General features: G+C 39.6%; 1 protein-coding gene and 1 long non-coding RNA gene across 15 annotated transcripts in view; one reads left to right on the forward strand and one right to left on the reverse strand.

Moving 5' to 3' along the window:
- Positions 1 to 19,021, forward strand: part of FNBP1 (formin binding protein 1) — a 152,205-nt gene that overhangs the window by 108,831 nt on the left and 24,353 nt on the right. For 4 of the 12 annotated variants that reach the window (XM_007103744.4, XM_007103746.4, XM_024126286.3 and 1 more), the window contains exons 7-10: positions 9,558 to 9,686; positions 10,984 to 11,130; positions 13,063 to 13,260; positions 14,209 to 14,391. In XM_007103744.4, the coding sequence (XP_007103806.1) occupies positions 9,558 to 9,686; positions 10,984 to 11,130; positions 13,063 to 13,260; positions 14,209 to 14,391 (657 nt within the window). Of the gene's footprint in view, positions 1 to 9,557; positions 9,687 to 10,983; positions 11,131 to 13,062; positions 13,261 to 14,208; positions 14,392 to 17,247; positions 17,332 to 19,021 lie in introns of all 12 variants that reach the window. The other 8 variants (XM_028497589.2, XM_028497587.2, XM_028497588.2 and 5 more) reach the window with 5 other exon arrangements.
- LOC114487476 (uncharacterized) overlaps positions 3,230 to 19,021 on the reverse strand; it is a 20,794-nt gene continuing 5,002 nt past the window's right edge. The window contains exons 2-5 of one of the 3 annotated variants that reach the window (XR_008619000.1): positions 16,006 to 16,085; positions 10,003 to 10,164; positions 7,892 to 9,442; positions 3,230 to 7,643 (exon numbers count right to left, since the gene is read on the reverse strand). This is a non-coding gene — a long non-coding RNA (uncharacterized lncRNA). Of the gene's footprint in view, positions 7,644 to 7,859; positions 9,446 to 10,002; positions 10,165 to 16,005; positions 16,086 to 19,021 lie in introns of those variants that run through there. The other 2 variants (XR_008618999.1, XR_003682599.2) reach the window with 2 other exon arrangements.

Genomic DNA, 19,021 nt, shown 5'->3' on the forward strand with positions numbered 1-19,021 from the left:
GTACGCGGGCCTCTCACCGCCGTGGCCTCTCCCGCTGCGGAGCACAGGCTCCGGACGCGCAGGCCCAGCGGCCGTGGCCCACGGGCCCAGCCGCTCCGCGGCATGCGGGATCCTCCCGGACCAGGGCACAAACCCACGTGCCCTGCATCGGCAGGCGGACTCTCAAGCACTGCGCCACCAGGGAAGCCCAGCAGGCAGATTCTTAACCACTGCACCACCAGGGAAGTCCCTAGCTTGAGTATTTATGGTGATAGTTTTTCTCTCTACTGTGTCAGCTCTCACAGTGGTTTATTTCCTTGTGCATTTATGATTGTTAATATTATTATTTTTTGTATGAGCATACCTTCAACAGGGATGGTTTTTTCCTCTGGGAATCCCTTAAAAGCAGGGTTGTGGGTGTATCCCCACTCCCATTAGCGTTTTGTATTTATTTTGGCCAGACAATCTGGGGCCGATTTTTATGTTAATTTCTTGTGGTGGAGATTCTTGCAACACCTTTAAGATATACACAGGCTTAAGGTTTTGTTTCTCAGAGGACACTCTTACCCCACTTCATCCCATAGCCTGATACCTAATCAAACTTCTTTGTTGTCTTCTTTGACCACTAGAAGTTTTGCTAGGTGTTGCCCAGCTTAAAGAATGCAGAGAAAAGTAGTACTGTTGTCAAAATTCAGGAAGGGCCTGTAATCTTTTATCTTGACCTATTAAGAATATATTACTAAAAATAACATCTGTAAGATTTCTAGTATTAAACATTCCTGATTAAACATCTATTGTGACTTGGTTACTAAGGATGAACAGCTGCTCACCAAACACCTCAGATTTCTCTTTTTTTTTTTTTAAACTGAAGTGTAGTTTTTTTAATAATGTTTCATGTGTACAGCAAAGTGATTCAGCCATAAATATATATATATATATATATATACACACTTTTTCAGATTCTTTTCCATTATAGGTTATTACAAGATATTGAATATAGTTCCCTGTGCTATCTAGTAGGTACTTGTTGTTTATTTTATATATAGTAGTGTGTATCTGTTAACCCCAAATTCCTAATTTATCCCCCTTCCCTTTCCCCTTTTGTAACCATAAGTTTGTTTTGTGAGTCTATTTCTGTTTTGTAGATAAGTTCACATGTCTCATTTTTTTTTAGATTCCACATATAAGTGATATCATATAGTATTTGTCTTTCTCTGACTTACTTCAGTTAGTGTGATCATCTCTAGGTCCATCCATGTTGCTGCAAATGGCATTATTTCATTATTTTTAATGGCTGAATAATATTCCAGTGTGTGTGTGTGTGTGTGTGTGTGTGTGTGTGTGTGTGTGTACATATATATACCTCAGATTTCATGGTATTTCATTTCTTTCTCTGGGGTATATAACGTGATTAATTTTTTTACTCTTCTAAGGAATATATGTGTTTTGTAGAACTGCATTTCAGAGTGCTTTCAGTATTTTTGCTCTTCACAATCATGCCACAGCCGTAGAGAATGGTGATCATATAGGCATCAACTTTCCAGAATCCAGGCTGTTCTCCTCAGCTGTGCATATATGGAACCTTGTGCGTGTCATATTTTGGGATGACGTTACTTATTAAGGGGAGAAAGGGAAGAGAAAGAGATCATCAATCTCAACCTACTATAACTGAAAACTCAAGACCCTTGCCAATAATAATGTGTTAGAAGCCAGGGAGGAGGAGGGGGCAAGTCTTGGAGACCATGATTTATATTTTACCAAGATCTCTGAGCTCATACCAAGTTTGTTTTCACCAGCTTAACTTGGAGGTATGCCAGCATCAAGAGCAACCATATCAGCAGTGGCTTCTGTTTCAGCAGCAAATGTCACTCACCTTCTAATTCTACTTTTTAAATAAGGCAACTGGGGTATAGGGAAACAGAAGGCCTTTTCTTAAAACTGTTTAGCAAGTGAATGGCCCCTGAGGGATTGAGATGCTGGTCTCATTTTCTATCTTTCATATTCTCTCCTTCTATTTCAGCACCAAAGTAACCTACAATGCTGGGGCTAGCAGTTGTAAGCCTGTTTAAAAGAAAAAAGAAATCAGGAAATTGCTGGAATATTTCAAGCATATTTCTCTGGTTAACTTATTTTGAAGTTTTTCTGTGTTCTGTATTTTAGCCGCCCTTATAATTTATCAAAGACAGACTCATTGTTTTGGCAAGTCCCGGCCTGGAAGTCTCCAGCAAAAACTCACGGTGCGCTGTCTGAATAGGAATGTTTAGATGCATTTTAGTCTTGAACTTGAAAATGTATTCTAGATGCAACAGTTTGCTGGGAAATTGAAACAATGCCATTTATCATACAACAACATTACTCCAGACAGAGAGCTTTTCCATCTCTTCCTTTGTTAATATCCCTCCTACTATATCTTTCAGAGCAGTGTGTGTGTGTGTGTGTGTGTGCGTGTGCGTGTGTGTGTGTGCGTGTGTGTGTACCTCAAAGGCAATCCATACCTCTTCAATCTTTCACTGTTTCTGGAATTCTGCATTAGAATTTGCCTCTCTCACTAAGCTTTTTGGCAAAATAAACTAACTTCATCACTCTTTTCAGAAGTGATCATTATTAATGTTTTATTTTTATAATAGATTGTACTGTAAATACTGTTTTAGAAACTTGAAAAAAATTAAATTATATATAGCTTTCACTTTCCCTTATTAAATACTCTCTCACATTATTTTTCTTCCAGGCTACACAATAGTCCGTCAAGGGTATGACATATAATTAACCAATCACATCACCGGACATTGTCTCAAATTATCAGCTATTATAAACAATACTGTGTGGATATCTTTTGTGAACACTGAAAATTATTTCATTAGGATAAATTACCAGAAGTAGAATTGCTGGGTCAAAGATGAGGGTGAAATCAGTTTTACTCCTAATCATTGACAAATCATAGAGAAATTCAGTTTAACAGTTAGAAGTTTCGGGGATTCTCAATAGATTGCTGTTTTTCTGGTCTCAAAAATACCTAGAGGAGGACTTCTCTGGTGGCGCAGTGGTTAAGAATCCGCCTGCCAATGCAGGGACACGGGTTCGATCCCTGGTCCGGGAAGATCCCACATGCCGCGGAGCAACTTAACCCGTGCACCACAACTACTGAGCCTGCGCACCTAGAGCCCGTGCTCCGCAACAAGAGAAGCCACTGCAATGAGAAGCCTGTGAACAGCAACAAAGAGTAGCCCCCGCTCACTGCAACTGGAGAAAGCCCGCGTGCAGCAACGAAGACCCAACGCAGCCAAAAATAACTAAATAAATAACTTTTGAAAAAAAAGTACATCCTTTATTTAAAAAAAAACACAAAAAACCTAGAGGGACTTCCCTGGTGGTCCAGTGGTTAAGATTTCATGCTTCCATTGCAGGGGGTGTGGGTTTGATCCCTGGTCGGGGAACTAGGATCCCACATGCTGTGCAGTGCTGCATGGGTCGGGGGGGGCGGGGGACGACACACCTAGAGAATAGGTTACAATATCCAGTGGCCTCTACCTCTCTTGTATGCTGTGAAGATGTGTGCATTTCTTCTCTTTAACCTGGCCACGTCCAAAAGGAAAGGTGCTCCAATCGTTGGAGCTACTGGTGACTCTGATACTCACCATCTTTGCCAGCTGTTGATCGAGGATCATTGTAATGTGGTGGTGTCATTTAATGATGTCCCTGCAGCTGTGTTCTTGGAACTTTCCAGTGAATTTCCCAAGGCTGCTCTACCTCCTCTCAGAGTTATCTCAGATCCCGCTCCACCAGGGAAGGACACTAGGTTGTCACTATTACCAGTGTTTACCAGAGGGTGGAATGTGCAGGGACTTTTACTTTCTAAACCTTACAATTCTGTAAATTTGAATTATTTACAGCAAGCATATTTTTGTAATTGGGTGAAAAAAGAACTAAAGATGGAGAGAGGCCAGATAACCCAGGTTATTAAATTCGTAAGTTTGATTTTATCCACAATATTAACTCAGCGGCTCAGGTAGTTGCAGAGGGGTAAATCGAGAGCCAGGTGCCCTGCTGGATTCTTGCTGTGTCTCCAGCCCAGGCCCTGTGCCCTTTTGGCTGGATTTCGGGGCTGGTGGTCAGGCCATCTGCCCCCTAAGTGGAGCTGTTGCAGGTCACTGGCTATTGGATAATAAATATGGACAGCCTAGCTGTGGTTCAGAATAGTAAATTCAGAATAAAATCTCAATTTAGCCCTCCTTTCCCCTCTGGCCTAAAATACAATTGATCTCTTCTTATGATAATGATGAAATAAAATATTGAAAGTCCAGCTGATCCAGAGAAAATTTACTGCTGTTGGAACTACCAGTGATGAAACATTTTTCATTGTGCTCTCCCCAAATTTTTGGTAATCAAGTGGGGCCTTTCTAAGTTGTTATATTTACATACTTCTAACCAAGGAAAAATATGACTTTCCAAAAGCTAGGAATGCTGCTGCAATAAATAGTTTATCATTTAAGGAACAGCAGTGTATACAGTCCTGAGAAGTCTGAGGTCATGTTCACAAATTAATACATCTCATTACGTATTTAACAATAAATATATAAATAGAACCAGTCCATATTTGCTCATTTTGTTAAAAGGTCAAAAGCTATAAGCAGCCCTGATAAAAGATGTAAGTATAACCACGTTCCCTGTGTGAAAGTAAACACATTCCTTAGTAGAGCTCATTTTCTCTGTTTATGACAATTGAGACTCAGCCAGCAGTGTTCTTTTCTTCTTAATATTTGAAATAGTAAGGAAAAAGTAATAGCGAATTGAACAGGAAATAGCTACACATTCTGGCCATGCTAATCATCTAAATTTAACTAACTAAATGGATTTTAGTATTTTTGTCTTTAAACCTGTGAGGATTTAGAAGCATTGGGCTGCAGCTCAGTTTCTAAAATATTGTTTTCTTTATTTAGAAACTGTAACTCTGACCTTTTAGGCAGCACAGCTTTATTTCCATAGGATGTTGAGTTAGACGGTGTTAAGAATTACTAAGCGGTGAAGTAGCGCTTAAGCAATACATACTTAGGCCTCTTTGGATTTATTTGGGGAGATTCCCAAGGATTTGTCAAAGAAATTCTAAAATTTAAATTCAGTCTTTCTGATTGACAGTGAAACTGGTGTAGTTCTTATTTAAAGATGGCCGTGAATCACAGCCTCAGGCAGTTGTGGTCATTCTGGACTTTTTAAGAATGTTATCTCTAAATTCTGTAACTCTGAGTCATTAAAAAAAAAGAAAATCCTCTGACCTTCTCTCTGCCATACAGTAATATTGGTATAAGATGCAGTATCTTTTATTCTTAGAATGAGAACATGAATGAAAAGAAATAGCTAATGGTCTGGCTGAGAATAGAAATACTGTACCTCTTTAAGATAATAGTTGCTATTTTCAGATGGACTTAAAAAGGGAGGAGAAGTTGTGATGCTTCTAATCTTCATGTAGCCTTAGACATTAGGAGATACACTCTGGAAACTTAGCGGTTACTCCAAATAAGTTTTTGAAAATACTTTAAAAGATATTTTTAAAAACATATTTGTAGTAATGAGTAACTGACTCAGCACTAGTTTTAGAGAGAGACTCTTGAAGTTCCATCGCAAAGTAAACATAGCAGCTTATGAAACAAAAATAGATTTCCATAGTAAATGTTGGTCAGAACAATGGCACATTCCTGGGCCTGGGATTCGACAGTGGATATTAATTCAAAGCAGCTGGATGCTGGGATTGAGAGTAAGATAGTCCTGTCTTCCTGCCGTGGCCTTGCAGAATGTGACGTGTGACAATATTTTGCTGCTTTTAAATGTTGCTTTATCCTTTTGGTGAGTCAGAGAGAATCTGCAGAGGTACAGAGGCTTTTGCAACCTCAGGTCCAAACTTTTCCTTTCAAGAAAACTCCCAGAGAGATCATGCTTCTTTTACAAAAGGCAGACCCATTCCCTCTGGAGTCTGTTTGTTTTCTTCTACTCAGCTCACTTTCCAGGCTGGATTTTATCCATGTTCTTCCTGATCTCAGTTTCTTCCATAGTTTACATCTACTGGTCACCTGGTTACATTTCAGGAATGCATTGTGCAGGGCACTGTGAAACTATTATGAATTAATATGCTTATAAAAGCAATTATATAGCCAAAGCAAAAACATGATTAGAGATTCTGGGGAGTTCAGAGGTTAGAGGATGACGACCACTTCCAATCAGATGGTGCTGGGGTTCCTCTGGCGGGCTCACCTCCAGTTCTCATGAGTAAACTATTCTATGGTCGTTACGATGGCTTGATTGTCAGGAAACATCAATCTGCTTATGTGGGGTGTGTGTGTGGGTGTGTGTGTACACACATAAGTGCATATTTAATGATGACATTCTGACCTCTGTTTCAGAACTAAGCTATTTTAAGTTTTCACCAAATTAGAATCATTTCTGCAAAATAAATAAGGAGACTGTCCATCTTGCTACTCTCCTTACAAAAGAGATGATGGAACCTCCCTCCCCTGGGATTTTTCTGAGACTTTTTTTTCTGAGGGAGTTTTGTAAATGAAAGAGAGAATTTTTTAGAAATGGGAGGTCTACCTGGGAATTTCCTTGTGTGTTTTCTTTTTTTTTTCCCCATAGTCATAATAGAGTGAGAAACGATAAAATTCTAGGTAACTGAAAGAGTTAAATGGGTTTTTGAGTTGGTTGCATCAGGGGAACAGATGGAGTGCACGTAGGTGGGGAGGCTACTATTTAAGTGGAGGAGGGTTACTGTGTATTGGAAAGGCATGGATCTTGCAGGGTAGCTGCGGACTAGCTTAAGGTATTTGCTAGTGAACACAGTAAAGCGGAAGCCAAAGCGTATGGTCAGGAAGGGAGTTAACAGTCCGCTGACAAAGAGGAAGAATGTGGCAGCTGAACTAACTGAGGGGAGGTGAGAAGTTGGTAAATTGGTTTTGAGGTACCTAAAGGTCTTAAGAAACTAAGAAGCCTCAGGTAATAAGGAAATCAGTTTAGAAATATTAATATTGTTCCCCGCATTTGGGAAGTGTTTACGTATGAACAGAGAAGAAAATAAAGGAAGCAGCTCTGAATGACCACCTTGGGCTTTCACGGATACACAGATGAGCGAAGCATATCAAGGAAGTGAAATCAGGTTAAGCCTTCAAGTCACAGAGGCAGGAAACCAATGAAGGACATGGAGGTGCGAAGAAACCGATCTGGTACCAGTGAGCAGACAGAGAGTGGGACAAACGACTCCAGCCTTTCTTCTTCGTGTTGGCATTTGAACGGTTCTTTGTTTTTTCTTTTTCTTTTTTTAAGCAGTTAGGTTCAGTGAAGCAAGACAAAACGACAAACAAAAGTTGCCTTGGGTATGTTGGAGCAAGGCCCTTTTCCTGTTGTGTTCTTGGTTCAGTGTGGTAAGTTTGCCCAGTATACAGGCCAAGCCATCTCTTCATCTGGCAGGGGGTAGTTTTTGCCCTGCACGGACCTCAGATTGTCTTAGAGATTCATGAGGTTGTATTTATCAAGGCACCTCCAAGGTGCTAGAGGAATCTGAGAAGCTGTTACCAGCATAACAATCTCTGCTATTTGTGGAGGACTTTCGACTTCACAGACATTCTTGTTTGAACTTTCAAATCGATTCTGCAGCTTGTCACTAAGAGCCCCTTTCTTGCCTGTGTGTAATTAGCCAAAAAATGAATGAGAAGAGAGAAACAAATGTATGAATTCTATTATTATTTAGGAGAAAAGCAATGCAGTAAAACACAAAGTAGCACGCGCGCGCGCACACACACACACACACACACACACACACACACAAAGCACAAAGAGGGCACCATACTTACTGCTTCTTTAAAGTATATTCTGAAAAGAAACAGTGGAGAGTTTTAGAAAGGTCCCTTTAGATCAGTGGTTCACGTACCTTTTTTAAAAAAAATTAATTAATTTATTTATTTTTAGCTGCGTTGGGTCTTCGTTGCTGTGCGCGGGCTTTCTCTAGTTGCGGCAAGCGGGAGCTACTCTCCGTTGCGGTGCGTGGGCTTCTCACTGCGGCGGCTTCTCTTGTGGAGCACGGGCTCTAGGCGCGCGGGCTTCCGTAGTTGTGGCTCACGGGCTTAGTTGCTCCGCGGTATGTGGGATCTTCCTGGACCAGGGACCACACTCGTGTCCCCTGCATTGGCAGGCGGATTCTCAACCACTGCACCACCAGGGAAGCCCCGATATGCCTTTTTAATTCATGAACTCCGTTGAGAATTGGATTAAAAAATTTATGGCTCGCCCATCCCCTCCTCAGGAAATAAAAAATATGATCAGCGGTTCCCATAAGGGAACCTAAATCTAGGTAACATAAATGTGTGAATTGGGCCAAGTGCAGACAATAAAGAATGTTGGCACATGTGTCAAACTAGAAAGTAATGCCAAGTTAAGACAACAGAGAATGGTGGGGTTTGTGAAAAATTAGGCTGCACATCCTTGCCTAAAGTAAATTCAAATTCTAAATAATTTCTTTTTCTTTTTTCTTTTTTTTAAAAATTGAATTGCAGTTGATTTATAATATTATGTTAGTTTCAGGTGTACAGCATAGTGATTCAGTATTTTTGCAGATTATACGCCACTATAGGTTATTTATTACAAGATAATGGCCATAATTCCCTGTGCTATACAGTATATCCTTGTTGCTTATCTATTATAAATATAGTAGCTTTTATCGTTAATCCCATACCCCTAATTTGTCCCTTTCCCCTTTGGTAACCACAAGTTTGTTTTCTATCTGTGAGTCTGATATTCATTTGTACTATTTTTTTAGATTCCACGTGTAAGTGATCTCATACAGTATTTGTCTTTCTCTGTCTGACTTATTTCACTAAGTATAATATTCCCTAGGGTCATCCATGTTGCTGCAAATGTCAGTATTTCATTCTTTTTTATATCTGAGTAATATTCCATTGTGTGTGTGTGTGTGTGTGTGTGTGTATCACATCTTCCTAATCAAGTCATCTGTTGATAGACACTTGGGTTGCTTCCATGTCTTGGCTATTGTAAATAGTGCTGCTATGAACATTGGGGTGCATGTATCTTTTTGAATTAATGTTTTCATTTTTTTTCTGGATATATACCCAAGAGTGGAAGTGCTGGATCATACGGTAGTTTTATTTTTAGTTTTTTGAGGAACCTCTGTATTGTCTTCCATAGGGGCTGCACCAATTTCCACCAATAGTGTACAAGGGTTCACTTTTCTCTACATCCTCACCAACATTTGTTATTTGTAGACTTTTTCCTGATAGCCATTTTGACAGGTGCGAGGTGATATTTCACTGTTGTTTTGACTTGCATTTCTGTAGTAATTAGTGATGTCGAGCATCTTTTCGTGTGCCTGTTGGCCATCTATGTGTCTTCTTTGGAGAAATGTCTTTTCAGGTCTTCTGCCCATTTTTGGATTGGATTGTTTAAACACATTTTTTAAAAACAGCACCTGCTAAATACAACAAATGGGAGGTAAATTTGATCCCTCAGTTCCTCCAGTTTGCAATCCTAGGCTTTTACTCATTATGTGTAAACATGGGGGTATTCTCATTTTTTGCCCTAAGGCACGACAACAAGCTCAAATGCGTCACCAAATGGCAGAGGACAGCAAAGCAGATTACTCATCAATTCTTCAGAAATTCAACCACGAGCAGCATGAATATTACCATACTCACATTCCCAATATCTTTCAGGTAAGGAGTTCAGATCTCTCAGATTTGCTTTGCTTAGAAAAACGTTGCCTTGGAATCATGATTTCTGGGCTTATATTCTAAGTATTTATATAATTCTAAGTTTCCTCTAATTCAAATCATTTTTTAAAACATTCAGATCAAGCACTGACTGACATTAAGATGAAATATAACATGAATCCCAAGATTAATCAATAGCCTTTGCAAACTTCCTTGGTTTGCCCCTGCAGCCATTCTTGGTCAGTCTTAGAACTGTGATTATCAGATTAGCACTCTTTTTGCTAAAAGGACCATTCTGGTTACAAAAATTCCGACTTACCTTTAGGAATCTAAGCAGCATTGAGACAGTTGTAGGATTTGAACAGATGACAGTTCTTTCCTCTGGATTGTTTTTCTTTTGGCTACTTTAGGTTGTCAAAAGTAGTATGAGAAAAGATACATACATTCCCACTCTGGGAATTTTTTACAACTTAAAGTCCAACTGTAGAAAAAATAATAAACATTTGTGTCATAGTGTCTACTTAGCAAACAAGAACCTCCAGCTTGTAGAAGGCAGGTATACTAGTTAATGTAAGCCTGTGTTGGGTCAAGGCAGTTAACCAAATACCATACTTTTGGTAAAGGATAAAGCAGTGCCTCAAAGATGGAGGAGATGTTTAAAATCTAATACCAAATGGTGTTAATAGTAAAACTACTTGAGTTTCGGGTTCTTACTGAAATTGGAATGGAATTGTGTAAAGTGTACATTTAGGCAGCCCAGCAGTTCATAAAATAGGTGTCCAGCTGGCTAAGGTAGAGGCACAAGAAATTTACGGTTGCTGTAACTCTAACCTTTTTATAGGCCTATTTCCCGCCTAGAGAATTTTTTAGAGGTAACAGTGCTGCCAAAAAACAACTTCCTTAAGTAACAGGGGACCAAACTGGGGCTTCCTTGGTGGCGAAGTGGTTAAGAATCTGCCTGCCAATGCAAGGGACACAGGTTCGAGCCCTGGTCTGGGAAGATCCCACATGTTGCAGAGCAGCTAAGCCCAAGTGCCACAACTACTGAGCCTGCACTCTAGAGCCCACGAGCCGCAACTACTGAAACCCACGTGCCTAGAGCCCGTGCTCCGCAACAAGAGAAGCCACCGCGATGAGAAGCCCACGCACCGCAACGAAGAGTAGCCCCCTCTCACCGCAACTAGAGAAAGCCCGCGTGCAGCAACAAAGACCCAACGCAGCCAAAATTAAATTAATTAATTGTTTTAAAACCCAGAAAACAGTGGACCAAATTAATTTTATGCAAATTCTAATGTTTCAGAAAATACAAGAGATGGAGGAGAGGAGGATAGTGAGAATCGGAGAATCAGTGAAGACGTATGCAGAGCTGGATCGGCAGGTGATTCCAATCATTGGGAAGTGCTTGGATGGAATGGTAAAGGCAGCCGAGTCAATTGATCCGAAAAATGTAAGTACCGTAGTTCGGACTTAATTTATAACTAAGAGTTTGCGGTCCCATTATTTCCCTGCCCCTTTCCACAGTGACCATATTTAATCACCTGAAAGTAGTTGCTTTCAGTGGTCACAAATACGCTTCAACAGTAGCAGCACCATTTTAGAGTTTTTTAATTCAGCCTTCTGTGTTTCGGATTAGTATAGTCACTGGCACACTTAGCATTGTAGAGCTGAATCTGCTAGTATAGGTTTAGGTTCATATAACAATGGCAATAGTGTCTTAAGATGGTTTATTTTTCCTTCCATGTAAACATGTCTAGAGGCAAGAGGGTCCAACCATGGTATGGGCAGATAGTCCGCAAGTTCTCAGCGACCCAGGCTTCTCCTAGTTCACAGCTTTTGATGATGTGACTTTCGAACTCAATATGGCTTCTGTAGCTCCAACCATCACATCCAAATTCCAGAAAACATTATATAGAGAAGGGCCCATGCCATCTCTTTAAAGAGGCTTCCTAAAATTGCTTCCTGTGCTTCTGCCTACACCTCAAGAGATCTCAGAGGTCGAAACTTAGGGGCCACCTCCTGCTGTACAAAAGACTGGGGAGTGAAGCCTTTTTGCTGGGTGGCCATGTGCCTGACTTAAAATCAGGGTTCTTGTTACTAAGAAGGAAGGGTGACTGGCTGTTGCAAGACAATTGATGCCTATGGCACACCTACAAAATCGGTGTCAACTGAAATAGCTACGGCAAATTGTGGGCTCACTGTAGGAAGTTGAGATTTTTCCAGATTGTCTTCTCTAGTAGTTTTTGGGGTTTTTTTAAGATTTATTTATTTATTTTATATTTATTTTCGGCGGCATTGGGTCTTTGTTGCTGCACGCGGGCTTTCCCTAGTTGTGGCAAGCGGGGGCTACTCTTCATTGCAGTGCGCGGGCTTCTCATTGCGGCGGCTTCTCTTGTTGTGGAACACGGGCTCTAGGCACGTGGGCTCAGTAGTTGTGGCTCGCAGGCTCTAGAGCGCAGGCTCAGTAGTTGTGGCGCACGGGCTTAGTTGTTTCGCGGTATGTGGGATCTTCCCGGACCAGGGCTCGAACCCGTGTCCCCTGCCTTGGCAGGCGGATTCTTAACCACTGCACCACCAGGGAAGTCCCATCTAGTAGATTTTTTTGAAATCAGATGATCATTGAGTTAGAAAGTTATTACAAATCCCATGTGCTTTTGTGACAGTTGAACCATACATCTATCTATCTATCTTTGACAACGATGGTGGTCATTTCCTTACACATTGGTCTTCACCACCTGACCCCAAGAAGATTCTGAACTCAAAGTTCCTAGCAGGGTGCACACCACAGAGTAGGCAATCAGTTCGCCGATTTATTCAGCAAACATTTATTGCACCGTTATCACCGGACACCATCTAGGTACTAGGGACACAGTGGAGGAAAAACAGAAGGGAGCTTACATTCTAGTAGAGGAGAGACTGTGAACAAATATATACATAAAGAAAAATTATTCAATAAATTCATATCTTTGAACCACAATTAACCAAAGAAATCAGAGCGATTATCTACTCTTTGCTTTGACTTTGTGTATGCCAGATTGCTTTAAGGCCTTCTGGTGAGAACCAGTTTTTGTACTACTGTATTTTTCAAGGGAGTTGCATAATAAATGGCCCAATTTTTCTGCTTTTAGCAAAGTCATTCTTAATTAATATTTGTTTCTGTAAATGTAGAAAAATGGTTAGTTATTAAAAGTATCTTCAAATCTCAGCTAGGCCTGTAGCTTTACAAATTATTCTTTCTAATGATAAAAATATTACTAGAAAATCTATTATTAATCAATATAACTTATTTAGAATATCATCTGTATGAGGTCATCATAGTTCATTGTGTAAAAGGTGTTTGCATGCGTTTGAACGTATTTGTGTGTGATGGGTGTAATTTCAGGATTCACAGCTGGCCATAGAAGCTTATAAGTCTGGTTTTGAGCCGCCTGGAGACATTGAATTTGAGGATTACACTCAGCCGATGAAGCGCGCTGTGTCAGATAACAGCCTTTCGAATTCCAGAGGAGAAGGCAAATCAGAGCTCAAATTTGGTGGCAAATCCAAAGGAAAGTTATGGCCGTTCATCAAAAAAAATAAGGTACTGATGGCTGGACCCAGTGTGAAATGAGTGTTGTAAAGTGTGGAGATGTTCACTTTATCTTTTAGTCTTAAAGGAATGAAAATTTTAAGCTTGTTTCAGAATGCAAAAAAAAAAAAAAAAGCTAGTGTGCTATTTTATTTTAAGACAGTATCTCTCTTTGGTGATGGTACCTCGGCCATGGCCATTTGTCTTATTTCAGACGCATTATCACCTGCACCGTGTCACCCACACTAACAGATTACTGACCTCTGGCTGTTTTGCATCAAGCCTTTTACTCCTACGTCTCCTAGATTGCTGGTTGCCTGGGCTGGGAGAAGGAAAATTGTGCAACATTTCTATAACCATGTATCAGCATATCTAATTGAAATTGTTTCCGTGGGTTAATAACTTGGTTTCCAACTCATGTTAACATATGTATCCATGAACATTTTTCATTTTCTTTTTATAGTGTGATACGTAAGTGCATGACAGCATTAACATGGGCATAAAGTATGATCAAGGGGACATGACTGCTTTAACCTTAGAATAATTTAATATTTCAAGACTGTCTTTGCTGTTTTCACAACCTTAGCATTTAAGGACTTTCATTGTCTCCCATCAAGCTGTGTTAGTTTAGGTGGTTTAGAAATATTTACCCTTCTGGCTTACACTGGTTTAGAGTAACTAATTAGAACGGTAGTTTGCATGTGAAAGTCTGCATGAGCTTCTTGTCAGATATTTCTTGCTATTCTTCCGTTGCTTTACTTACTAAAACTCCCACTTTCATTATATTCTCATTTAACATATCCTTACATATTTCCTTTTGGACCATGGCCTAAATATTTAATTGTTTGTGTTTGACTTGCTTTGGGTTTCAAATATTATTTGATGCTTATTTTTGTTTTGTGTCTTATCTTCTTGTTTCTGATTTTTTTACTCTGTCACTGCTCCGTCTCTTACACGTAGCTTATGTCCCTTTTAACATCCCCCCATCAGCCTCCCCCACCTCCCCCTGCCTCTGCCTCACCCTCTGCTGTTCCCAACGGCCCCCAGTCTCCCAAGCAGCAAAAGGAACCCCTCTCCCATCGCTTCAACGAGTTCATGACCTCCAAACCCAAAATCCACTGCTTCAGGAGTCTAAAGCGTGGGGTAAGTTCAGCTCTGGAATCCTGTCTCTCTTGTGCGCTTTGGTTGCATGTTTTGTTCTGCATAACTTATTTTGTTTGTGAATGACTCCATTGTGTTTTCCCATAACATAAAACAATAAGAACCTATGATTCATTACAGCCGGAAAGAAGAAGAGCCACGGAGAGAGGAAAGAAGGAAGGAAGCAGGGTGGGTGGGGGAGGGGTGGGGAGCCAGCCACCCCAGAGTTCTTTTTGTCTGTAGTACATTTTGGATGGACCTTTCTCCGTTTCTCTTTTGAAACATCTAAGTCATTAATATTTTACCTTGATTTTACCAAAAAAGGAAACTTAGATTTCGTTTCTAAAGCTAGCAACATTTGAGGCGTTGGAAATCACTGTATAGTCAGAAAATATTTGCTTAATAATTACTGAAACAATGTGTAGTGAGGGTACTTTTCTCTGAGCGATGCCTCAGGGTTTGAGGCAAAATGGTATGGGTTACAGCGGTTTCTTTAGCTATTTTGGTGATGTACAAGATGTTGATTAAATATCTGATAACAGACTGACTGCAAAAAGGCCTAATGCGGTTTTTTCAACCACCCTATGAACCTAGGTACTAAGAGTTCTTTATTTTACTGATAAGAAAACTGGTGCATACAAAGATGAAGTTAGGAAGATATAGAGCCAGGATTTAAAGCCAGGGAGCCTGCTTATGATCTGAGATTCTATGAGTCCATATTTTACTATGATTGACTCATAAGTGGATGTTATTTAGACTCAGGTTTGCCATCCTAATTAAGATCGCATGTGCTTAAGTCACAGGGTTTTATGGAATTGATCAGCAATCCAAAGTAGATACCAGTTCGTTTTTTTAGAAAAAGATTGGAACAAGGTCATTCCTAGCCTCCTGAATAAACCTAAATGGTCAGTCTAGTCTAAGCCATCCCCAGATATTCTTTATAATGAATAATGAGTAAACAAACATTAAGTGCATTAACATATCCAGTAAGGTTTTCTTTTGTCCTGTCCTGTGGGAGTTGAAATATAGTTGTAGTGGGATGTGTTCGTGTACAAATATAATTTTTACTTTTCCCTTCCTCTGTGTAAAAAAGTTGTAAATATAGTAGAGAGCTACATTGTTACCTTTTAAAATAAGGGACAAAAACCTCATTTCTTTATATGCAGAGTTCCTTTAGTAATGGAATCTCAGAGTTTTATGCAAAGAATGCAGTTGGCGGAGTTATCCTGTTTTAAGGTTACCCAGCATATCCAGGTTAAGAATTAGAATTTAATTTCCTAAAGATTTCAAGAGAGGCCTTGTTGGAAGGCAGAATATAGCTTCAAAAGTGGATGATGAATCGTGTTGAGTTCTATAATTAGATCTCCATTATGCTGGCTTTTAGAATTCTCCATCCATCTCTGCTCCTTGTTCATCGAAGAATTTTCAACATATGACTATGTGTCGCTATACTAGACTATAGACTGTAAAATTTTACATTAACTGTAAATCAGTTACCCCATCTCTGCTGCTTCCAAAACCTTCACAGAGCACTCATTTATTATATTTATAAAAATATCTCTGCATTGTCTTTTGGAGTCTCATAATGAAAGATGTTGAATATTCATGATTGTTTACCGTTTGTGTATTCCATTCTTCTCTCAACATCACAGTCTGTTGGTTGCAGATGGTTTCCGAATCCTGTTCCATGGTGTTCTCTAAATGTTTAGGAAGAGACCAAGAATGTCAGTAATCAATAAGTGTAAGAAAAGAGGGCTAGGAAAAAATTAACACTTGAAAACAAAAACAGTGAAATGAGAAACAGGTTATTTTGATTAATTAAAGGAACCCTATCCCATTTAAAAAAAATAATAATTAGCAAAAATAAATTTTATTTCTTACACCTCAAATCTGTGCTCAGCAGACTTCTGTTTTTTAAAAAGAATTTCCTAAACGGTGAGTGTGTTTTCAAGAATAAACACACACATACACACACACACACACACACAATAGAAGCATCAGTAAATAGAAACATATTTTTGCTTCCCTCATTTTTAGTTGATCTGTTTTTAGAATCAGATTTGATGTACTTTTCTTCAGGAAGTAGCAGTGCAGAAAAAAAAAAAGGAAAGGAAATACATCATAGAAGTAAGATGAGGAAGTTTAAAAAAATCTGAAGTTTGGGGAAATAAATTTGATTTTAAAGCAATTTCAAAACGGAAGGTACATGGTTTAACAGGATCCATGACTAAAATGATGCAGTCCTTGCTATTTCATTTATTCTGCTTTTTAACTTTAAGACCGTTGCACCAAAGATAGGAAAAGGATTCTAGGAGAATAACAAATCTGTTATTTTAATGTCTTTTAATTTATCATATTTTGCAGCTTTCAGATCCAGATTTTAATCATTTGTTTCTATCATCAGAATGTATAAATCCTATGCAAACGTTTCTTCGCATAAGTAATTTCGTTTCTGAAGAGCTAAGTAGGATAAAATATTTTTTGTTGTAAATCATTCACATTTGTAAGCAAATGTCTCATTGAACATCTTTAAAGATTGGCATGCCACCATTATTAACCATTATTTCATCTTTACTGAAGTCAAAGAAAAATGAAGCTAGATTGTGTGTTCTCAGTTTGCAGTCTACAAGGTGTGACTTTATTGTCTTAACATTTCTTTTTCTGGTGTGAGCAAGGGACTTCTAAATCTACAATATGGACATATTTTCCCCACGTTTTAGAGTTAATTGTACGGAAAAATACCATCATCGTTGATCAAAAGATTTTGAAAATCCCTACCAATTGTTTGTCAGATGTAACAATCTTCTGGTTACCTTCATTTTATTTATTTTACCTTGTTCTCTTGCTGATTATTGGCAGACTCAGTCTCTCTGTTTTCACAAAGAACTCATGAAGAGGACGATAGGGAAACCCACGTATGCTTTTGAAGCTAGGGATTATGTTGTAAGTTAACCTGTGACGGCTAGGTCATACGGTCACGGCACAGGCACTAACCCCTGGGACAGCACCAAGACTGGGGACCCAGATGCTCTCTGACCCGGACACTGGGAAAAGCCTCACTGTATCGATCCAACCACACAGGCTTCTTCTTCCGGAAAAGTTACATGGAAAAAGGAACCAAACTATCAAACTTCCTAAAAATGTCAGTGAGCTGAGCTTGTGTTTTTCCCCTTTTCATTGATTGGGGTTGCCGTCTGAGCTGTTGTCACTGGGTATGATTTTACGGCAGAATTTCATCCCTAAAAGGCAGCTGGTCACGGGAGAATGACACTCTCGCAGACGGCAGCGTGTAGCACGCTTACCCACACCCACGTCTGAAACAGATGGATCCGTGGATCCGTAAGGGACAACCAAAAAAATCAGCGAAGCCTGAGCAAGGTCATAGAGCAGTGAAATGCCTTTCCGTGGACCTTAAACCAGATACTTACATATTCGTGTTCACCGTCCCCTTTCTTTGTGCTTGAGGTTAGTACCTGTGACGGCCCAATAACACATGGATCCGCCAGCTCTGTGTGCCCTCATGTGTTATTGACACTCGTGGCTCCCCAGGCTCCGTAATTGTTGCCTGAAACTGACAGCTTTTTAGTTCTTCAGGTGTCTTGCAATGCACTTAATGCAACCTTTAAAAATACTCTCTTAGCAGATGATTCAGTTTCTAATTTGAAATGATCTAACTGGCTGGCTTACAGCTTAAGAACCAAAAACCAGTTTATAATTGTTAAAAAGGATACCATATACTGTGATGGCACTTCTTGTAGATTATCCATCACTGTTCACTTCAGAAAATTGAATTTGTCTGAGAATTCGATATTGCCTATCTCTATTGGGATCTGTTCTCAATCCTAATGACTTCTTTTTATTATGAAGTGGTTATATTCCTATGCTCTTAGTCTTGATGTTAGAATTCTGTTTTTGGAATGCTTAAGAAAGAATATATTACTTTAAGCAGTGGAAGTAGCCAAATAGAAAGCAGATAGAGTGCCGAGTTCAAATTAGCGACATTTACACAGTAATGTCTGAGAAACATTTGTATATGGTCGTATGCTTTGCAGGGAAGATATTTGCAAAGTTTTCTGCTGTGCACCATAAGTGTTGTCTGTAAAGAACTCAAATTGTGGTGAACAGATCTGTGCTAAAGTTTACAGGAGGGGCTCAAGGCATTCATGTAGGTTGCCTACGTGAGAGCGGTCATGAAGATGAATGTACCTGTTTCCCCCAAAGTTTTGTCTTGCTACTTCTTTCCTTAAAAGTCTTTTTCCCCATAGGGACAATTTCTTTGAAAGCTTGATGCTTGTTCACAAAGAAGCATCAACTTTGAGTTAATCTGAAGAATAAGATTTTTTAAATCGAGTTAAGGAATTTTTAACACCCTCTCCCCTCCCAATTTAAAATCAAAGGACACTTTCTTTGGTACTTTTTCTCTGACCTATTTTTGTATCCTACTACCAGTTGCCTAAGCTTTAGGGTTGATAACAGCTAAGTACGTGTGCACCGAGCTCTCAATACTGCTTTATAGCCAAAAAGCACGTCTCACCTGTTTCTTTTTTTTTTTTTTTTTTTTTTTTTTTTTTTTTTTTTGCGGTACGCGGGCCTCTCACTGTTGTGGCCTCTCCCGTTGCGGAGCACAGGCTCC

Source organism: Physeter macrocephalus, chromosome 13 (genome assembly GCF_002837175.3).
Source record: "Physeter macrocephalus isolate SW-GA chromosome 13, ASM283717v5, whole genome shotgun sequence".
Lineage (NCBI taxonomy): Eukaryota > Metazoa > Chordata > Mammalia > Artiodactyla > Physeteridae > Physeter > Physeter macrocephalus.